The sequence below is a fragment of the Grampus griseus genome (assembly GCF_964374135.1).
Source record: "Grampus griseus genome assembly, chromosome: 12".
Taxonomy (NCBI): Eukaryota; Metazoa; Chordata; class Mammalia; order Artiodactyla; family Delphinidae; genus Grampus; species Grampus griseus.
Window position 1 is genome coordinate 16,261,826 of NC_139006.1, and position 21,448 is coordinate 16,283,273.

The 21,448-nt window shown below is 46.8% G+C and overlaps 1 protein-coding gene across 1 annotated transcript in view; it reads right to left on the minus strand.

Annotated features, from left to right (window-relative positions):
• GCN1 (GCN1 activator of EIF2AK4) overlaps window positions 1-21,448 on the minus strand; it is a 56,902-nt gene that overhangs the window by 34,336 nt on the left and 1,118 nt on the right. The window contains exons 2-18 of the mRNA XM_082668252.1: window positions 17,740-17,842; window positions 14,323-14,386; window positions 13,657-13,788; window positions 13,057-13,169; window positions 10,100-10,194; window positions 9,875-10,009; window positions 8,985-9,053; window positions 8,747-8,855; window positions 8,074-8,148; window positions 7,693-7,821; window positions 7,145-7,195; window positions 6,767-6,865; window positions 6,372-6,545; window positions 4,510-4,662; window positions 3,144-3,236; window positions 1,028-1,103; window positions 717-876 (exon numbers count right to left, since the gene is read on the minus strand). Of these exons, the coding sequence (XP_082524378.1) occupies window positions 717-876; window positions 1,028-1,103; window positions 3,144-3,236; window positions 4,510-4,662; window positions 6,372-6,545; window positions 6,767-6,865; window positions 7,145-7,195; window positions 7,693-7,821; window positions 8,074-8,148; window positions 8,747-8,855; window positions 8,985-9,053; window positions 9,875-10,009; window positions 10,100-10,194; window positions 13,057-13,169; window positions 13,657-13,788; window positions 14,323-14,386; window positions 17,740-17,842 (1,830 nt within the window). The remainder of the gene's footprint in view (window positions 1-716; window positions 877-1,027; window positions 1,104-3,143; window positions 3,237-4,509; window positions 4,663-6,371; window positions 6,546-6,766; window positions 6,866-7,144; window positions 7,196-7,692; window positions 7,822-8,073; window positions 8,149-8,746; window positions 8,856-8,984; window positions 9,054-9,874; window positions 10,010-10,099; window positions 10,195-13,056; window positions 13,170-13,656; window positions 13,789-14,322; window positions 14,387-17,739; window positions 17,843-21,448) is intronic.

Consider the following 21,448-nt stretch of genomic DNA (forward strand, 5'->3'; position numbering starts at 1 on the left):
CAGTGAAACAGGGCACAAAGAGCACTGAAACTAGGAGCCGGGTCTTGCGGGTCAACTCCCAGTTCTGCCACCCACTGGCTGGGGGACCCTGAGCAAGTCATTTCAGCTACCGGAACCCTGGACAACTCATACAAAATAAGCATAGTAAGCCTGTCAGCCTTTTAAAGGCATTGTGAAAAACTGAAAGGGACAATGGGTAGAAAACACTTTAAAAATTATAAAGTGCTTTAAAAATGAAGTGTTTTTTGGGCTTCCCTAGTGGTGCAGTGGTTGAGAGTCCGCCTGCCGATGCAGGGGATGTGGGCTCGTGCCCCGGTCCGGGAGGATCCCACATGACGCGGAGCGGCTGGGCCCGTGAGCCATGGCCGCTGGGCCTGCGCGTCCGGAGCCTGTGCTCCACAACGGGAGAGGCCACAGCAGTGAGAGGTCCGCATACCGCAAGAAAAAAAAAAAAAAGAAGTGTTTTTCCATTACTCAAGAATAAAAAGGTTGAGCTACATGTCATAAAACATGGGAAGAAAGAAAAGCATCTGAAAAGGAAAAGGAATTATATGAAACAAGGTGTTACCCAAACTCCAGGGCAGAAGATTCTGGCATCACACAGAGTCTGAGTGAGTGAGAACAGCCCAGGAGCAGTCTAGTTAAAATCCCACAGCATAAGCAGGGTCAGCTAAGGGGGTCTGAGAGCCCCAGTTCTGCAGCCCAGATGCCCTGACCTTGTGAGAACTGAGGACAGTCTTCAGCTCCTCCAGGAGTCCATAGGCCAGCTTGAAGCCCCCGAGAGCAGAGAGCAGCTTCCGAACCGTCTGCTGGGCCTGCCTGCGCACGTGCCAGGTGCGGCTCAGGAGCACCGCCACCAGAGCCCGGTGGTACTGCCTGCAGCAGAGGGACAGGGCGTCCTGGGGTAAGGCCAGGTGTGGGGGTCTCCACAGCCAGCCTTCCACCCCTCACACACCGCCACGTCTCAGGCTCCTGTCAGGGTTTGTGTCATTTGGCCAAAGGGGAAAAGTAAACGAGCCCCACGTACTGAACTTTGTTGCCTGTGAGTCTGTGCGGATGGTCAAGGAAGAGTCTCTCTGTCAGATGCAGCACGGTACAGAGGGCTGGCGGGGGGGACAGAAACAGCACAAGTGTTTTTAAAATAGAGAACACATCCAGAAAGAACTGGGAAGAGCTGGAAAATGAACACCAAAATGTAAAGGGAAAGTTACAGTTCACTAGAATTTTTTTTAAGTTTTTATTTTATATTGGAGTATAGCTGATTAACAATGTTGTGTTAGTTTCAGGTGTACAGCAAAGTGATTCAGTTATACATATACATGTATCTAATGAATTTTCTTTTTTGCTAACTACACACGTGTATTCTTTTTTTAACATCTTTATTGGAGTATAATTTCTTTACAATGGTGCACTAGTTTCTGCTTTATAACAAAGTGAATCAGCTGTACATATATATATATCCCCGTATCTCCTCCCTCTTGTGTCTCCTCCCATACTCCCTATCCCACTGCTCTAGGTGGTCACAAAGCACCAAGCTGATCTCCCTGTGCTATGCGGCTGCCTCCCACTAGCTATCTATTTTACATTTGGTAGTGTATATTAAGTCCATGCCACTCTCTCACTTTGTCCCAGCTTACCCTTCCCCCTCCCCACTTCCTCAAGTCCATTCTCTACATCTGCGCCTTTATTCTTGTCCTGCCCCTAGGTTCTTCAGAACCTTTTTTTTTTTTTTTTACATTCCATATATATGTGTTAGCATACGGTATTTGTTTTTCTCTGCCTGACTTACTTTACTCCGTATGACAGACTCTAAGTCCATCTACCTCACTGCAAATAACTCAATTTCGTTTCTGGTTATGGCTGAGTAACATTCCATCGTATATAATGTGCCACATCTTCTTTATCCATTCATCTGTCGATGGACACTTAGGTTGCTTCCATGTCCTGGCTATTGTAAATAGAGCTGCAATGAACATTGTGGTACATGACTCTTTTTGAATTATGGTTTTCTCAGGGTATATGCCCAGTAGTGGGATTGCTGGGTCGTGTGGTAGTTCTATTTTTAGTTTTTTAAGCAACCTCCATATTGTTCTCCATAGGCACACGTGTATTTTGGAACAAGCAAAAGTATATTCAATATCCTGTGATAAACCATAACAGAATATGAAAAAGAATGTATATATACGTGTAACTGAATCACTTTGCTGTACAGTAGAAATTAACACATTGTAAATCCAACTATACTTCAATAAAATAATTTTTTTTTAATTACTATGCAGTTCTAAAAAAGAATGAGAGTGCTCATTATATACTGACGTGAAATTATTTCCAAATCTAGACAGCACAATGCATACAGTAGGAATATTAACACTTGTGTAAAAAAGGCAGAGAACTGATACATAAGGTTATTTATTGGTATAAATATAAAATATCAAAGATACACAAGAAGCTGATAAAATTGGTTCTCCACGGCCAGGGACACTGTGTGGCTAGAGATCAAAGCAAGGGTATAACTTTCAGTGTAGACTCTCTTGGGTCTTTTTTTTTTTGTATTATGTGAATATATCTCCTATTCAAAAATTAGCGAAACATTTTTTAAACATCAGGAAGTGACTAACAGTTGTAGCTCATTAAGAGAATGTTGTGATTTGTCAGTCAAAAGGCTTTTCCAATCACCAATTAGCGGCAGATACTTCTAAGGCAACCTAGAATTTTAAACATACATTTAAAGATCAACTGTTCCTTCTCTGCCAAGATAGAAACCAGTAGTTCTTCTATCTCCTGGTGTGGGTGGAGCCAGCCACACTTCGCCAGAGCTTCTCAGCTGCCTCTCAGTGCACGAAAACCTCTACGACAGCACCAATTACCCAGTCAACTATAATTACACCTAATATCACAGCTCCACAACTATTAGAGTGCTGTCTCCACAAATCTCCCACTTCCCTCCCATTTCCCTAGCCTTCCACATCCCACAGGAGTACATTCATTCCCACAAAAGCTGAGCTGTTGGCCAGATCACTCTGCTCCAGGTTTTTGCTGAGCTGTCTGGTCAAAACAACAGGCAGTCAGAGAAGGATCCTCTCTGAAGACCCACCAGAGACTCAGCCCCAAACTCGACTTCAACTAAGGGGGTAGTGACTCACCATCCTCTGAAGCCATGAGCAGGAATTTGTCAGAAGTGAAAACCTGCTTCTTCTCATCCAAAATTAGCTGCCAGAAACTGCTCAGTTTGGCCTCTGCAAGAAACAAAAGGTCACTCTACCACACAGCCCCCCACATGCCAGGGCTAGTCCCCGCCATGCTGAAGCTGCGGGGGCTGGCTTTGCTGACAGACTCTCCGCTGTTGCAGCAGGCAGGAGTTCTCCCTCAGCGGGGGCGGGTCACTCCCAGGCTCACTGTCCTCCGGTTCCGAGAACTAACCGGTTCTTCTGGTGGCATTGCCTATATGAAAAGCTTTGGTGGTTCTCTGCAGCCCACAGGAGCCCAGATGAGCTGCTTCCCACCTGGAATTCCCACCTGTTCCAGGTGCCAGGCTGAACTACTTGAGGTCCACATGTGGTGCTTTCCCCGCCCTTCCCTCATTTGAACTCACGCTGGGCCAGCTAGTGAAAACCCTTCTAGCCCTCAGGGCCCTAGTTCAAATGCTCCCTCCTTCATGAAGCTTTTCCTGACAACCAACCCCTAAACTAAAAGAAATCCCTCCTTCAAAACTGCTCTTATGCCACATTTTGCCTTAAACAACAGATAACTTTTGCATATCCTCTCTCCCAGTAGAGTAAAGCAGCTTAAAATTTGCTGAAACAGGGTCATGTTCTGCCTCCCCGCCACAGAAGTAGCCCAGTGCCTTGGTATATAGTCAGATGGCACACAATAATATATATGAAAAGAGCTGAACTCCATTTCTAACCACAGGAATAAGTTCAGTTATGTCCCCATGCAGAGTAGGATGTAGACTAAATAAGCACAGAATACCGTGTAGCCACAAAAAAAGGAAAGCTCTTTTTGTTGTACTGATTTTGGAATCTTTTCCAAGATGTGTTCAGTACGCAATATGGCATGTATAGTATGTCACCCAGCATGTTTCGGCAATTACACATTCATCATCTCTAGACACGAAACTGGATAATACTATCCAAGGAGGGAAACTTAGTGGCTGGAAGACAGGATGGCTAAGGGGAAGCTTTTAATGTTATACCCTATAAATGTATAACCAATTAAAAACAACGTCCCACTTATCATCTGCAGGGATGAGCCTCAGCGTTGCACGGTGCAGCGGGAGTGCAGCCAGGGGACTCTGTCACTGTCCTCCTTTGCCATGTTGCTCCAATGCTCCAGGACAGGGGCTTGTAGATAAAATTCATCCCTGCAGGTGACAAGTGGCCCTACGACTGCCCAGTGTGGTAAGTGGCCAAGCTAATCCTGTAAAATCCTAAATATCAAGGCACTCCTCCCAAGGACTCTGAAAGAGGCCCTTGTCTGCTAGCATCCTGGACATCTCTGGACTCTTACCAGCCTGTGAGTCAGCCATCGAAAGCTTTGAGAGCAGCAAGGCAGCAGCGACCCCTTCGGTGACTACGGGAACCTGAGTGCTTTGGGAGGCTGCCTTCTCCACTGTCTGGATGAGCAAGGGCAACAAGTCCAGGGCCTGCAACAGTGTGTCACCTGTGGAGATAGGACCAGCACCTTACAGAACACCCCAATCGCAAGGAGGCAAGATTACTTGAGAAAGGAGTTATTCACCCATGTCTGAATGGTTAACACCCTTCAGTTACCTTTCAAATATCTCAAATAAGTGGAAGTAAAATCTAGGACTTAAATCAAACTCTACAACCATAAAGCTAGAGCTAGAAGGGTCCTTACTAGTCCAATAGTCCAGGTATTCACTTGATGGATAAGGAAACAGACCAAGAGAGGTGAAGTGAGTTGCCCAAGGCCACACAGCTGGTTGAGGGAGAGCCAGGGCAAACCTCAAGTTGACTAATTTCTCTCTGGGGCTCTTCTCCCACACCAGACAACCTCCAGACCCAAATCCCAAAACCAGAACCAATCTGCTGACCTATGAACTAAACTCTGTTCAAAAAAAGAAAAAGTAGAGGGCTTCCCTGGTGGCACAGTGGTTGAGAGTCCGCCTGCCGATGCAGGGGACATGGATTCGTGCCCCGGTCCGGGAAGATCCCACATGCGGCGGAGCAGCTGGGCTCGTGAGCCATGACCACTGAGCCTGAGCGTCCGGAGACTGTGCTCCGCACGGGAGAGGCCACAACAGTGAGAGGCCTGTGCACCGCGCAAAAAAAAAAAAAAAAAAAAAAGTAGAAACCTACTAAAACTATAGCTAAACCCACGTATGTGTGTGTATGTATGTATGTATGTATAATTTATTTAGGCTGCACTGGGTCTTCATTGCAGTGCACAGGCTTAGTTGCAGTATGTGGGATCTTAGTTCCTCGACCAGGGATCAAATCCGGGCCCCCTGCATTGGGAGCATGGCGTCTTAACCACTGAACAACCAGGGAAGTCCCAACCCACGTTTTCTTAATTACTAAATTGGTATATAGAGTATTTCACAGTGAAACAGTATTTCATTTGGATGATGCCATGGATTTGAATCCAAGAAATGTATATTTTAAAGGTTTATTTTATGATTGTTTTTAAAGTATTAAGCAGAAGCAGCTCAAGCTAAAGAGACTAGGTTAAACCAAGACTTGGTTATTTAGAACTCAATCTAAAATCAAGTTCAATCAGTGCAGCAAAACTGCAAACTGATACACAAGTACAGACACTGTACAGAAGGGGGTCACCTCTCTAGGGGCAGCTCTGGAGTCTCCTAAACATTTTTTTAAACCCAGTCATCATAAGTTTAAACTTTAAGTGAAATATGAGCCCATCTCAGAGGTGGACATCAATATTAGAGATTTTTACTTTGGGGATCAAGCTCCTACAGATTTGAAGTTTCCCCTCGCTGTGCTTGGGAAGGAGGTAGATGCTCAGGCCCAAATGACAGGTTTGTTAGCACTGAAGCGAGGGCAGTTGTTGTTTCTAATAGGTCCAGTGTAAAGATTATATAATTTACACCTTATAAATCAGTCTTATCAGAATCATTTCTCCATGATTTCAGAAAACAGAGTGACAGGTTCTGGTTGTGGCTCCTCTCTGAATAAAGCTTTGTATTCTGAAGGTCTGATAAGGAGGAGAAGCCAGAAACTGTTGTGAAGACTGGGCTCTGATTCTAGGCTTTATGGATGACTAAGCTAGATGCTCCCAGTGGCTCAGGAGGAAATGATGCAAAAAAAGCTGGACCGAAAGGGAAAGCCTGGAACGGTGATGACGCCCTGAAGATGACCTCGATCACCTCTGTGAGGGAAGCATCTCACCTCGGAAGCAGACCAACATGCACTGCAGATAGGCGTGCCTCACTGCAGAGGTGGAGGTTTTAAGGCTGAAGGCTTTCTTGAACCATTCAGTGAGCTTCTTGGGCACTTCTGTGGAGAACCGGTTACACCAGAGAGCCAGGACAGAGGTGGCGTGCACCAAGGTGCCTTCGTGAACTAGGGCAAGAAGCAGAAGTCCAGTCAGCCCTATGTCTTAGACCCACATCACATCACTGCCAGTTGCATGCGAAAGCAAGTAGGAGTAAAGGGAGAGGAAGCAGTGAGGCTTCAGGGAGAGGAAGCAGGGCCCTCAGAAGGGGTTCATGGCAGGCTCTAACTGTGAAAACCGGGGGTCAAGGATGGGTCCAGGCTGCACCCTCACCATGGTGCACAATTACCTTCTTGCTGGAGGAAGGGGATGAACAGCTCAGCCACGGTCCCACTCAGGACTTGACTGGAAGGCCCGGCCACCACGTGATGACTGACACTCCCGATCCCTGGAAGGCAGGGGATTCCCTGCTCAGCCCCTCATCAGCACAAAACTGCCAACACACCAGTCCTCCTGTCACTGCCCACCTCCCCAGCAGCCATGCCTCTCCTCTGGCCATGACTGACCCCCCACTCAATCCCCCATCAGACGTCCTGCCTTTTACGGAAGCCAGACTGGGATGTCCAAAACTGTCAGAGGTGTCAAGATCCGACGGACTCACCTTCCCTAACAGTTACGTTACACTACTACTACTACACTTCCTACTACCCGTAGAGAAATTCTGTACCTGAGAGGACGCTCATCTTCTGGGCTACAATAGTTAGTTTTCCTTCCGAGCCTGAGAGGAGAGATAGCAAAGATTCAAAATTCACATCTGCCACATTTCCCAAGGGGGTGAATAAGGTAGTCATGTGTGTGACATCAAGATACAGTTTCTGATTCCAGAAGCAGCCTTTCTATCATGTAGCTGGGCTTAACATCACATGTACTGGCTTTTTTTTTTTCTAACTAAAGAAATAAATAACATGTTCTTGCAGAAAATGTGACAAATAGAAAAAATATAAAAGCAACATCTAAAAATCACCCATGTTCCCACTACCTAAAATATTATTAACATTTTGGTGTATTTCCCTCTATTTTTTCCCCCTATGCAAACGATAATGCCTATGCTTAAAACTGAGATCACCCCCATCCACACTGATCTGCACATGCTTCTTTCTGTTCATTCTTGACACAAGCAAACTCAGAGCACCAAGCCCCCAACAGGTCCCGGTGCCCAAGGAATGCCAGAGGCCACACCTTGGCCATCCGCATGCCCGGGAAGGACTTGCCCACCTCCGAGGATAGCAAACAGGTGCCTGGCCAGGGCTTCCATCGCCGAGGAGTCACTGCACTGGCGGACCAGGTTCTGCAGCGCCAGCACGGCTTCATCCATCAGGCGGGGGCTGTTGGACTTCAGCTGGCCTGGACACGGAGAGCCGCAACTCAGAAGCTGCTGAGAGCTGGGTAGCCAGGCTCTCATCTTTGTCTTCCCTGCTCCCAACTCTTCAATCCTGGCTCTGTGTTCCCATTATAAAGGATCTCAGGAAAGAAACTACACAACTGTAGTTTATTTCTAAACTGAGCTGTCTCCTACCCCTTTTTGTACAATAGGGATAAGTACAACCGAAGCCCAAGGTGCCATTCCAGGGGCTGGAGAGGGGTTGGGACACTCACCAGCCAGTCCTTTCACGATGTCCAGGGCATAATGGCTGAGATCGAGAGTCACTGATGCCAACAGACTGGAGATAGCTGAGGGGGACAGAAAGCACGCATCATGCTGGCCTCCAGGGGAAATGCCCGTTTCTGCCTGACTCCCCAGCCAGTGCTCAGGCCTGCTGTGTAGACACATAGGACATGACCACTCTTCATCTCTGTATGGTCACATGGTGGTCACACCTTTGTCCCACAGCTCTGCTGTAAAGCTGTATACTGCCCCATCCCAATCAGCAAAAAACTGCCCCTCCGACATTCCACCCACACCTCTTACCAAGATAAAAAGAGACAGAGACTCAACTCTCATATCCTATGGTTTCAAGTGCCACCTCCACACCAAGGTCAAACTGTCTAGAGCAGAGGTTCTTAACCTGGTTTCCGGAAGGTTCTTAGACCTCTAAAAATGTATGCAGTATTTTAAGTGGGTATACTTTTGTGCATTCTTCCAGCAAGAGGGCCCATTACTTTCAACATACTCTCAAAAGGGTCCCTGATCTCTCTCCCAAGGGCCCAATGAGGTAAACAGTGAATACATCTCCCCCCGACCCAAGCACTTCCTGCTGCCAAGTAGTGGGGACCCGGCTTATCAGGCAACTTCATCTCCCTCCCACCATCCTGTTTGGCAGGAACCTACTTTCAAGAACATTCTCTGGACTCCTCAGTAAGGACTTCTGTATGGTGGGCAATATCAGATCCTTAAACTCCGAGTGGGACATGTATCGGAGCAGAGGGGCACAGTTATCCTACAAAGAGAAAGGGGTCAGGCACCCAGCCTTCGTGGGAACAGACCAAGAATAAAGGATGGTTCTGAATCACAGAATTTAAAATGGGATTTAGCTTGCCCAGGTGAGTAAGGGCCACCTCACACTCACCAACAGATACTTCTGAGGCTTTACTTTGCTCATCAAGATGTTCTTCACATAAAAATCCAGCAGGGCACTCTAGGGAATACAGAGACCTGGTTAGACCCTGACGTTCTGAGATCCCTCTTGTGGGACTGCTTCTAAAAAATACCAATCAGTGCCCCAAATGTCATGGTGTCAAGCATGAAGATCCCAGTGATCACTCCATTCCCCATCTAAAAGCCTTCCACAGCTTTCCATGGCTCCTAGGAGCAAGTCCAAGTCCTTGGCATGGCTCACAGGCCTACCTGCTACCCTCTTTCACCCAGACACCCACGTGCCCCTCCAACCGCACTTTGCCTCCTCTACATTCCTGCCCACATGCTGCTTTCTCTGCCCAAAATGCCCTTCCTCCCCTCTTGACCTTGTTAACGCCTATTCACCCTTTAAGTTCCTTCATCAGAGATGTGTTCCCTGACCCACAGCCTAAGACAAGTCCCAACCAGAGTATCACAGCCTCTTGCGCTTTTCCTTTGCAGCGTGTCTCACAGAGATAATGAGATGACGATTACGTCTAACGGCAGCCTCCTCAGATTCAGTCCCGCCCGGGAAGGGATCACAGCTCCCTCACGCACTGCTGCATCCCCAACACCTGGCACAGAGCTTGGCACAAGGCAGATGCTCAGTGTGGGTGAATAAATGACTGCATGAACAGGCAAATCATCATCCCGTTAACTATGGCAGGATCCATCCCAAGCCACAACTGGAGGGGAAACTTTCCAGCTCCTCAAAGTTCATATATCACCATGAAAGGCCGGGGTCTCAGGTGAGAAAACCAACAAACTTCAGATAAGGCCAGCAGCTGGGGGCCACCAGGGCAAAACAAGCTCCCCCTCCTTCCCTCCAGAGAGTCCACTTGCCTTGTGCCGATTGACCACGTCCATCTCCTTGTGTCTCGTGCAGAACTGCACCAGCAGCCCCAGCATAGCTGCATAGTTCTGGTTGGGTTCTAGGCTGAGAATGGCTGACAAGTATTGTTCCACCAGTCCCGGGTTCTGAAGAGGAACGGGTAAAGCAGGTGTATCAGACGGCAGTGGAGGTGGTAAGGAAGAAGAAATGACCGCCACCCTGCTGCCTCCTGTCACCTCTTTCCATAGTTTGGTGAGCTTCTTCACAGCACCATCCACGGCGTGCTTGTGGGAGCCGCCTAGCACCTCCAGCAGGAGCAGGCACTGCACCTCTACCTGCAGGGACAGGGAGGCTCAGGTCCGGACGTAAAATGGGAGCGGAGATCCCATGGCCCTCATAGCCTGCCCAAGACCTTCGTCAGGCCCGCCAGAACCTGAGGTCATCTCCGCCAGGCCTCTCCCACTCAATTCCAGCCAGATCCTCTTCCCTCCACCCCCTGCCCCCCGCCACTTAACCCTGTCCCGGATTTACATCTGTTCACTCAAGCACTTCTTAATAAGTATTTGTTGAGCACCTACTATGAGTCAGACAATGAAAACACCTGGAGAATAAGATAGACACGGTCCTTGCTTTCATGCACCTCATAGTCCAGAGGGAGAAAAAGATACTAAACAAATAAACACACAAATGAATACATAATTCCAGGAAGGTTAAGTGCCATGTGGGAAAAGGATAAGCATTCTGTTTCATATATTTCTTCATCTGCCTTGACTATTCCTTCATTAATTCTACAAGCAATGAACGCTGATGAAGTGGCAGGCACTATGCTAGGCACTGTGGATACAGAAGTGAACACTGATATGCTGATCCTGCCTGCAGGGGGGCCCACTATCCAACCCAGAGTGAAGCACCTAATAGGTGCTCAATTAAAAAGCCTCACAGGGCTTCCCTGGTGGCGCAGTGGTTGAGAGTCCGCCTGCCGATGCAGGGGACACAGGTCCGTGCCCTGGTCCGGGAAGATCCTACATGCCGCGGAGCGGCTGGGCCCGTGAGCCATGGCCGCTGAGCCTGCACATCCGGAGCCTGTTCCCCGCAACGGGAGAGGCCACAACAGTGAGAGGCCCGCGTACCGCAAAAAAAAAAAAAAAAAAAAAAAAAGCCTCACAGAGACTGTATGTACCACGAACACCCAAGGTCACTGGTGAGCAGTGGACTGCCACCCTGAGAAAAAAGGCATGCTTAAGAAGTCTGCCAAATTCCATTTGCATGTGTACAAAATGGCAGATGTACAAAGTTATTCATGGCAACAATTTTTTATAACAAAAGACTATAACAACATAAGTGGTCATAAACAGGGAACTAGTTATATCTAAACCGTGGTACATCCACTCAAAGGATTAGTAAATAGTCATAAAGAATGAGAAACTCTATATAATACTCTGGAACAAATCTAAATCCAGTTAAGGAAAAAAACACAAGGCGAAAGAAAAAAGTTTGTATGTATGCTACCACTTGTATAAAAAGGTCTATTTAGTCATATACACAGAGAATACCTCTACTACATAAGAAACTAGTAATAGAGGGGGACCGAGATGGCTAGGGAAGGGGTGGGAAGGAAACTGGTATATCATTCTACACCTGTTGAATACTGAACCTTTTTTAAAAAATTATTATTAAAATAGCTTTTTAAGCTTGCTGATATCACATTCAGAACTATATTGCTGTTCTTTCTTCCTGGAACGTTCTAACCCATAATCTGGGCATGGCTTTTTCTTTCATATCCTTCAGGTCCCTGCTCAAATGGTACCTCCTCCAAAGGCCTTCCTCCCACCATCACCGTCCACCCACTCTCTCTATCCTCCTGCCTGCTTTTCTGCTGCACGACTCTACACCTTGTCATTTATATGTGGACCTGTTTGTGTCCACCCTCTCCCCACAACTGAAAGCTATGAGAAAGTAAGGTCCTCTCACCTGTCCCCTGTTTCAGCCTCAGCTCCTCGAACAGCACCTGACACGCAGGGGGCCCTCAACAAATACTTAAGGGACTGAATGAACTACTCCTATGTGTATAGTCAACATCAGCAATGAGCAAAGGAAAAACCCAGATTCAAGACACAGAAACCACCACCACGGTTTCAAGCTCCTGATGCATCCTGTCCCATAAACACAACTCCGGGGTTGACCCCTCCCCCTCACTAACCCACACTGACTTACCTTGGATAACGGTTATAAGAATTCATTGGAGACATGCTAGTGAGGGAGCCCATGATAAACCATCTTACAAGAAGGCCTTTTGGTAACAATGGAACCCACACTCTGAAGGTGGTTTTCCAGCATATCCACTACCTGTGAGGTTTCAGTGTTCTTATCCTTCCATCAACTGCTGATGGTCAATCTATGGTCATTCCCAGAAGTATGCTGGATAAGCTCCCAGGGATGAGGCCTCAATAAGTCTTACAAGCTGGCTGTGTCAGGCAGAGGCGCTCACTCATTTACCTGCACAGCCCTCTGTAAGTTTCTACAGCCCTTTCACACCTCTTCTGAGCCCATCTTCATGGCAACTCTTTGAGGCGGATGGGTGGGTGGTACTTTTCCCCATTTTTGCAGCAATGGGAAATGGGCTCCGAAATTAGGTATCTGGCCAAATCTCATGGCCAAGAGTCAAATCCATACCAAGATCCTCAGACTCCTTTTTTGTTAAACCGTAAGACCATCCCTCTTGCCCTCCACTAAGCATATCTAGACATTCAAAAGAATCTCCCAACCTGGCCTATTGGGCCATCTCTGGTTAGCAGACATGCTGAAAGGCAAGATAGGGAATGTGGAAGGAGCAGGCATAGAACGGGAGGAAAGAATTGGTATTTTCTGGGTTACTTGTTTTCTGCCTATCTTCCCCATTCTGGCCTGTCACGTCTTTCTCACATGCCATGAAGGCAGGGACCACGTTTCTCTTGCTCATCACTGTATTCCCAGGGCCTAGCACCATGCCTGACCCAGGAAAGCTCAAAGATATTTGATAAATAGACGAATGTTATTATGCTGCACTCATGCCCATCCACCAAAGTCACACACCTCAGGGTAACTCAAAGTGCCTAGTCACCCAGCACTAAGAGCACTGGCCAGAGAAGGTGCTTAAACATGTCCCAACTCTGTGCAAAGAGCTGACCGGCACGACTGCAAAGACCCGGGGAACCTACCAGTTTGCTCCAGATGTCTCCTTGCCGCTTGGCTCTCGAGGGAAAGACAATGCGCACCAGTAGGCAGGTCCAGGACAGGGCCAGCAAGGCAGCCGAGCCACTGCTCTTACTGAAAGGGGAGGGGAGGGGAGGGGAGGGATGAGGTCAGAGCAGCAGCCTCCATCTTGAGGACGAATGCTCACCGCAAGGCCTTGTCTGCTATGCAAGACCCTCCACTGACCTAACTGGAACTGGAAACTTGTTCCCCACAAATCATCTGTGACAACTCAGGACAAGGAGTGCCAAACTCCCACCTCTTAGCACTCACAACTATAAATCAAAAGGATGGTTTCCTCCATTCAGTGCCTAGTGGGCATTTGGTTTCTCCTTAAAATGGCCTTACTTCCACTGGTTTCCCAACCCTGTTCCTCAGGAAAGTGGTTTCTCCGCTGGGCCTGACATCTTGGCTTCTCCGTCCATACAGAAGGCAGACTGCCGGCACCCCTCAGAGTTGCAAAGGGGAAAGGGGCAGGCATGTTCACGCCTGCTCACCTGCACCGGCTTCTCACGAGTAGGACTCCACCAACCCCCAGTGGGCCACCACCTTTACCTCTTACCTGGGGACACCTGCTTTGGAGCCAATGCCTGAAGACTGCAGAGAGTGCAGAAGGTTCTTAGCAGTGGCTTCTGGCTGGGCCTCAGCCAACTGCTGGATTGCTGCCTGCAGAGCCCTGCGTGAGGCTGCATCTCTAGGAGGAGGAAAGAAGGGGAAGGTGAACATGTGGACTCGAGGCAGGGGTGGGGGGCTTAGGCCAAGCCTGGTCTTTCTCAGGAAAATTAGACTGCACTGTATTCCAGTGGGTCATAGATGATGGGATTAGGAAGTAACTGGATAAATCTACCTCATCTGAGAGTTCTGGAAGCATCTAATAAGGGCAAATGAGCCTTAAGGCTGTAAGCACAACATCTACCTTTAGGGAACACTTACTATAGGCCTCAAACTAGGCCAAGTGCTTTTACACACATGACCGGTGCCAGCATAGAGACTGAGCACTCAACGTGGCAAGCAACGTTCCAAGAACTTGACTCTTACTGACAACCACCTATGAGGTAGGTAAAAGCAACATCCCTGTTCTGCAGATGAGGAAACTGAGGCACAGAGAGGTTCAGTAACTTGCGCAGGACCCAGGCAGTCTGGCTCCAAAGCCTGGGCTCTAACCACTACCCTATACCACATTTCTGCACAAACTGCTCTGGACACTGGGCCTTTGATCGGGACTCACCTGTATCGATGCAGAGTCAAGCAGAATAATTTGCAGAGGCCTTTCACTGCTCCCTCTGGCAGATCTAAAACCAAAGATTACACAGGGGTTAATAAAATAAAATCTACTCAATAAAATCTACTTCCTGGGCATCTGCTCGAGCCAGGCATTCTGCTGACATGACTTCTGCCCACTGGACACTCACCGGGCGTTTGAGATAGAATTCCCAACAGGAAAAAGTAATGACAAAATAGGACTCTAAAGAAACATCTAGCACGGGAAGGCTCTCGGACAAACATCTGTTAAATGAATGAAACTAAGGCAAGACAAGTGCCCTCGAAATTTAACATGCTTTCGAGTGGAGGTGCTAGAGTACAGGAAATGTTCTGCTTCTTGATCCGGGTGCTGGTTACACGGCTGTGTTTAGTTTGTGATAATTCAGCGACCTGTTCACTTATGATATGTGTACTTTTCTTTATGTACGTTCTAATAATTGGTTTTAAAACGTAGGACAAAACTTAAGTACTATGAGGGATCAGAAAAGAGAAGAACACCTATAACAGAGAGGTTTCTGAAGATTTTAAGGACACAGAAGCTTGGCCTAACAGATGAGTAGGCTGTGGACAAACGGAAAGAGGGGCCTGCATGCAGAGTGGTGTTAACAACATGAGCAGAAGTGCACGGGATAAGAAGGCACAATGCCTGTGCAGGGCGCGTGAGGAGGAGGAGGAATAACAACACCCGACACTTAACCAGTGCTCATGAGGCACCAGGCCCTGCTCTAAGCATTTTATATACATTAACTCAATTCCTGTAAGGTGGGTACTGCAATTGAGCTCATTTTTAAGATGAAGAAACCAAGGCATGGAAAACCAAGCACGCCAGCTGAGTGAAAGGGAAACTAGTGAAACAATAGTGCTCAATAACGGAGAGCCAACCTGTGACAGGTTCTGCATGCCAGACTGAAGCCCGCAGACAAAGAGGGGAGGGTCTGACGGGGGAAATGTACGCTGAGTGTCAGACTGACCAGCGTGGGAGGCACCGAGAGCAGGAGGCCCACAAAGGGCTTGCACAGGGCCTCACATTTCAGGCACCCGAACGATGGGGGCATGGGGAATGAAGGAGGGGCAAGCACCCAGCTCCCCCAGGGTCCTGAGCCTGGTATTGGTCCATCTGATTTGAGGCTACCTCAGTAACGGAGGAAAAGAGTGACTGGAGCCGGGAACAGGTTGTGGCTAAGAGAACAGTGGTAATAACAGCTAATAGACACTGGGCGTTGACCATAGCCAGGCACCGAGTCAAGCACCGTCCCCATGTGTTCTCATTCACTCCTCACTCCCAGGAGACAGGCTCACAGGTTAAGTAACCTGAACCGGGTCCCACAGCCTGTAAGTGGCAGAGCCATGGCTAGAACGCAGAGCCCTTCACCTCTGACTCTGCACTAGACGCCTGTGACTGGAAAGAACAGGCACAGCAGACACCGCCTCAGAGTCTCAGGCTTCAAGTACAGTGAGGCAGAACTGCGGAGAGCATCAGAGGCCTCAGGGCCAGACTGGGCTGAGCCAGGCCGACCATCCGCATCGACAGCTCTGAGGAAGACTTCAACTCCTCGCCCTGGCAGAAAACACCTTGCACCACTGCACCACCTCTGATGAACTCTCCTGGTGACCTGCTTGCTACCCTAACAAAAGGAGAGGCCAGAAGAGTTACCACTATGCAATGACTCCTCCTTAGACTCAAAATCAGGAAATTGAGAATTAACAATTTCATATGGGAGGTTAACTTCCCCCAATCAACTTGTATATCAAAGACTACTAAACATTTTACAAACGTAATTCACCCTGAATTGTAGAATTTCAGGGTGACTGAAGAGTAGAATCACCCTGAAAAGGCCCTGAGTAGTTCATAAACTTCACCCACACATGTCGAACTCCTTACTCCACAAAATGGGGAAAAGTGTAGTATTCAGCTGTTACTTAGCAGGGAGTCAGCCATTATGGTTCAGGGAGTCCAGCTAGCATCTATCACATGGCAGCCTTTTCTAACTAGAACTCTGTTCAGAAGTGACCAGAAAGACTTTTGAAGGTGCCATAACACTCATATGCTAAAGTTCTGATCCACAGGAGAATCTCTCAGAAGCTCACAAACAGCAATTTACTTAATTTACACACTACTTTAACAAGCTTGGGTATGTAACCAGGCAACAGTAGATCAGAAGCAGCGAATGAGAATGGGGGTGAGAGGGTGGTAGGAAGTAGGCTTTTTCCTAACAACAAGTGAAAGCTGACAGAAACGGAGACCCAATTCTATACCGCCATGGTTCTCAAACTGCAGCAAACACAGGAATCACCTGCGGCTTGTTAAAACACAGACTCTGGGTTCCACCTGCAGGGTTTTGGGGAATCTGAGTCTCTGGGGTGGAGCTGAGAATTTGTATCTCAAACAAGTTTTGAGGTGATGCTGATACTGCTGGTCTAGGGACCACATTCTGAGAACCAATGCTGTATAGTAAAAACACACCAAAAGGAAACTCAAAACTAATGAGCATTTATTGGTTGAAGGCACACTAGTCTTATACATGCCCCATAATTTGCAGCAAGAGCCCTCGGGTTATGGTACAGAATCAGGGTAACTACATGTGCTCAGCATTTCCCAAAATGTGGTGCCCAGACCCTGAACAGGTTTTTGGCAAAAATGAGGTTCAAGGAAACACTGGATTAAAATGTGACATCTGGGCTTCCCTGGCGGCGCAGTGGTTAAGAATCCGCCTGCCAGTGCAGGGGACAAGGGTTCGAGCCCTGGTTTGGGAAGATCCCACATGCTGTGGAGCAACTACTGAGCCTGCGCTCTAGAGCCCGCTAGCCACAACTACTGAAGACTGTGCGCCTAGAGCCCGCGCTGCGCGACAAAAGATGCCACCGCAATGAGAAGCCCACGCACCGCAACGAAAAGTAGCCCCTACTAGCCGCAACTAGAGAAAGCACACGCGCGGCAACGATGACCCAACACAGCCAAAAATAAATAAAATAAATTAAAAAATAAAAGAAATAAAATGTGACATCTCACAAACTTACATGATCTTGGAATCCTTTACTAGCCAATCACTTGATACCATCTTGCTTGTTTTCACGGAACACTGACTGGGAAAAATGGTGCCCCCGGTCATAAAGAAAATGTTTTTCCATCCAATAAATCACTTAAGAAAGACTGCTGGTATCTTTTAGAACTATTTCCAATCAAAATGGTTAAAACTGGTAAAAAAGGTTTGGCGCCTAGAAGGATAAACTCTCCACCAACCCAACTGCTTCAGTGCAGATTATAACAAGCAAATACTGACAGTGAAGACAGAAGTTGCTGTGAGGGGAAAAGAAGGCCATGGTTCTAAGCAGAGAACCCCATTTAGTTTGAAATGAAATCAATGAAATGAAAAAAAAATACCTTTTCCAGCAATACATTTCCCCAGCTCACTGAGGATCTCTCTCCGTTCCTTCACACTGGCTGTTGTCACCTTCCCTGCAAAACGCTTTAGTGTCTCAGAAACCTGTGAAGACCAAGCCCACAGAGAAAAATTTCAGCAGTCAAACTACAAAACATTGCCCGGGCGGGGGGGGGGGGGGGGGGGGGCGGAAACAGAGAGAGAGAGCAAGCTGTGGGAGGTGCAGAACTCAGTGAAGCTCTCTCTAACCAAAGGTTTCTCAACCTCCACACTCCTGACTTTGGGGGCTGCCTTTATACATCGTAGGATTTTGAGCAGCGTTTCTGGCCTCTACCCAATGGACACCAGTAGCAGCACCCCATCCTCCCACCACAGCTGCGGCAACCCCAACTGTTTCCAGACATTGTCAAACATCTCCTGGGGGACACAATCACCCCCAGTTGAGTGAGATGTACTGCTTTTAACCCAACCAGTCAGCCACTCAGTATACCTCATTTAAACGTGGACAAAAAGAGGCAAGGTCAAAGGCAAAGACCTCAGGACAGAAAATATCCCTTCCAAACTATGCAAAATCTAGGAAGGGCCTACTAAATGCCAGGTATGTTCCCTTTATATTATCTCTTGTAAACCTCCCATAAGAAGGAGTATCCTGGCAACTCATAAACACAGTTGGCTAGCAGGTAAAAGGTCAAGAAATTGAATCCCAGCTCTGCCTCCTACCAGCTGTGGAAACTCAGTCAAATTATATCATTTCCTTGATCCTCTGATTCCCCATCTATACAGGCAACAGCACCTACCTCATGACTGTTAAACAGAGACTAAATGAGACAGTGTATGTAGAGCATTTACCTCTCATCCTGAGCACAAAATCAGCTACTACTACCAGCAAGCCTTCCAGACAGGCACCATATCCCCATTTCACAGGTGATGAAGAAACCAACTCCCAGAGAGGAAGCCACTGCTCAGACTGGACCTGTGGGCCACAGCACCTGCATTTCTGAAACTAAACCTGAAACCAACAGGTCTAAAAACTGATGCTAACAAGTCCTTAGCTTTCAACCACCATCCATGTTACCACAACTGCATCCCCTGCACAGGAACATAAGCATAAGACCTAGAAAGAGGGGCAGTTTGCAAATATTCCTGAAAATCTGGCTCCTGAACAATATTCTACAGGCTACAAAGCAGGCAGGTTGTAGATACATGAGCAGTTGAGCAGGGCATAATAAGACCCAAGTGGGTAACACCCGCCCTCTTTTTCTTTTGAGGGTATTTCACGGACAGGCCTTATTAGTAGAATAAGACTCAAGGGTGCATAGAGAGAGAAAGTAATACTGAGTTCTTCTTACAGATAAATCCCTGCTATAATTCTATTAGCAATGAATAAAATCATGTCCAAAACTGTCTTCTACACATTATTTGTTTTAATATTGTCTCTTGTTTTTATAGTCATTCATGTATATAATTAAAGAGTCAAAAAGTTCTGGGAGGTTTGCTCTAAAAATCAGTCGCATGCCCTCACACACAAGGACAATCTCTTTCACCAATATTGGCTGATTATTTCGGTAGTTATCGCCATATCTCTAAATAATTTGCTTGTGCTGCTACTTCTGCCTTTCTACCAAAGACCTCTCTCCCTCTTCAACCCACCAGAGACCCTCCCCATATCCCTGACACAATTCCTTTGTTTCATAATATGGGTTAGCCCAGTAATTCAGTGTTTACATTATATGCAAATGGTATTCAATTTCCATTTAATAAACTGTTTACTCTCTTGCACAGCTTTTTTAAAATTAACCCTGGAGTTAAATAAAGGCTCCCAATGCCCATTCCCTCCTCACCTCAGTTTGCCTTGTTTTATCTGTTCTAATTAATAATTCAATCTCAAACTTTCTGCCACTTGTCTAAATCTCAATACATTTAGGCAGACCAGGTATTCTACCAAATTCCATTTTCCTGAAGAAGCCTCTCCCAGTGCTTTCCTACCTGCCCCAACTTGGTGGGTGATCTCCTACAGCTGGGACTCTATCACCCTGAAAATGTACTCTTTCTTGTGTTTGGGTAAAGTACATCCTCCATCTCGTGAAGTCCTTGCAAGTTTGAAAATGTTTTGGCCTCCTACCTGAAGTTTGTCTGGGTACAGAATTCTAGGTTGAAGTTTTCCTAGAATACTGAAGACCTTTCTTCACTGAGTTCTAGCTTTCATTACTGCTGGGAAACCCAACGCCATTCTGGTTCTTGATCCTTTGTCTGAGACCTGATTTTCCCCCCTGGAAGTTTCTAAGATCTTCTTTTTGTGTCCAAGGTTCTAAAATTTCACATTAATGTGCTTTGTTGTGAGTCTGTTTTCATCCATTGTACTGAGCATTTTTGATCTGAAAACACATGCTTCCGTTCGCAGAAAGTATGTTGAATTATTTTGTTGATGATTTCCGTGGATATTGGACCTCCCACACTTTTGTGTGGTCCTGTTTTACACAGAACAAGTTTTCTCCAGAGAGAAAACTTTCAGGCTTTTACCAAGATGGAGAAAGGAAGCTGGGGCTCTGACTGCATCTGAAAAGGGCTTTCAACCAATCCTCCTAACTTAGCCCCTCCCCACTCACCCTCACTTCCAGAGGTTAGCTGATACCACCAATTCCCAGCTGTCAGAGATTCTGCAACGTAAATCAGGTTGATTCTCAGCTTTCTTAACTTGGCTTAGGATTCATTTCCCTTGGGTCTGCTGAACCCTTTACCACTTATCACTTTCTAGCTTCCAAAAGTTTGCTGCTATTGTCTGCTCCCCATTCTTCCAATTCTCTTTTTTTTTTCCAACTCTTTACTAGTTTTAGTGACGCTGGAGGAGATAGCAAAAATAGATGCATATATATAATCCACCCTTTACCTAAAATTCTCACATAGCTGTTTTTCCATGCTAATATTAAATTCCTGGCTATAGTTTCTCCCCCAAAGATGAAAGAGCCTTTCAGGTTCAAGGCTCTTCTTTTTCTTAATCAGAAAATGAATGTTACCCACTTGGGATCCTGTCAGAATAAAACTGAGGAAGATCCTTCAGAGAAGTCATTTGCTGGTGAGATCAGATGCAAAGAGCTTAAATGTTCACAGGTTTCTCTCTAGAGGAGCACCGTCCAGTAGAACTTTCTGTGTTGATGGAAATGTTCTTTTGCACTGTACAATGCAGTAGTCACCAGCCACATATGGCTACCGGTGCACTGAAATGTGGCTAGTGCAACCGAATAACTAAATTTTTAATTTCATTTAATTTTAGCTAACTTAAGTAGCCGCTTGCCTATTAATTAACTAGCTACCATACTGAACAACACAGCACTGGAGAGATTTTTTTTTTTGCATTTGAGTTTTAATGTTACACAGTCAGCGTGTATTCTCCCAACACTTTTCAAAATACCCAGGAGACTATGCTTTTCTTTCCAGGATTCACTGTAACAAACTTGGAACAAATTACCAGCCCCTGGGACTTCCCTGGTGGTCCAGTGAGTAAGACTACGCTCCCAGTGCAGGGGGCCCGGGTTCGTTCCCTGGTCGGGAACTAGGTCCCCACATGCGAGCCTCAACTAAGAAGTCCACATGCCGAAACTAAAACCCGGCGCCGCCTAAATAAATAAATATTTTAAAAAAAACTACCAGCCCCTCCCTTGCACAGGAAACTCGCAATTCGCATCTTTTTTTTGTTTTGTTTTGTTTGCAGTA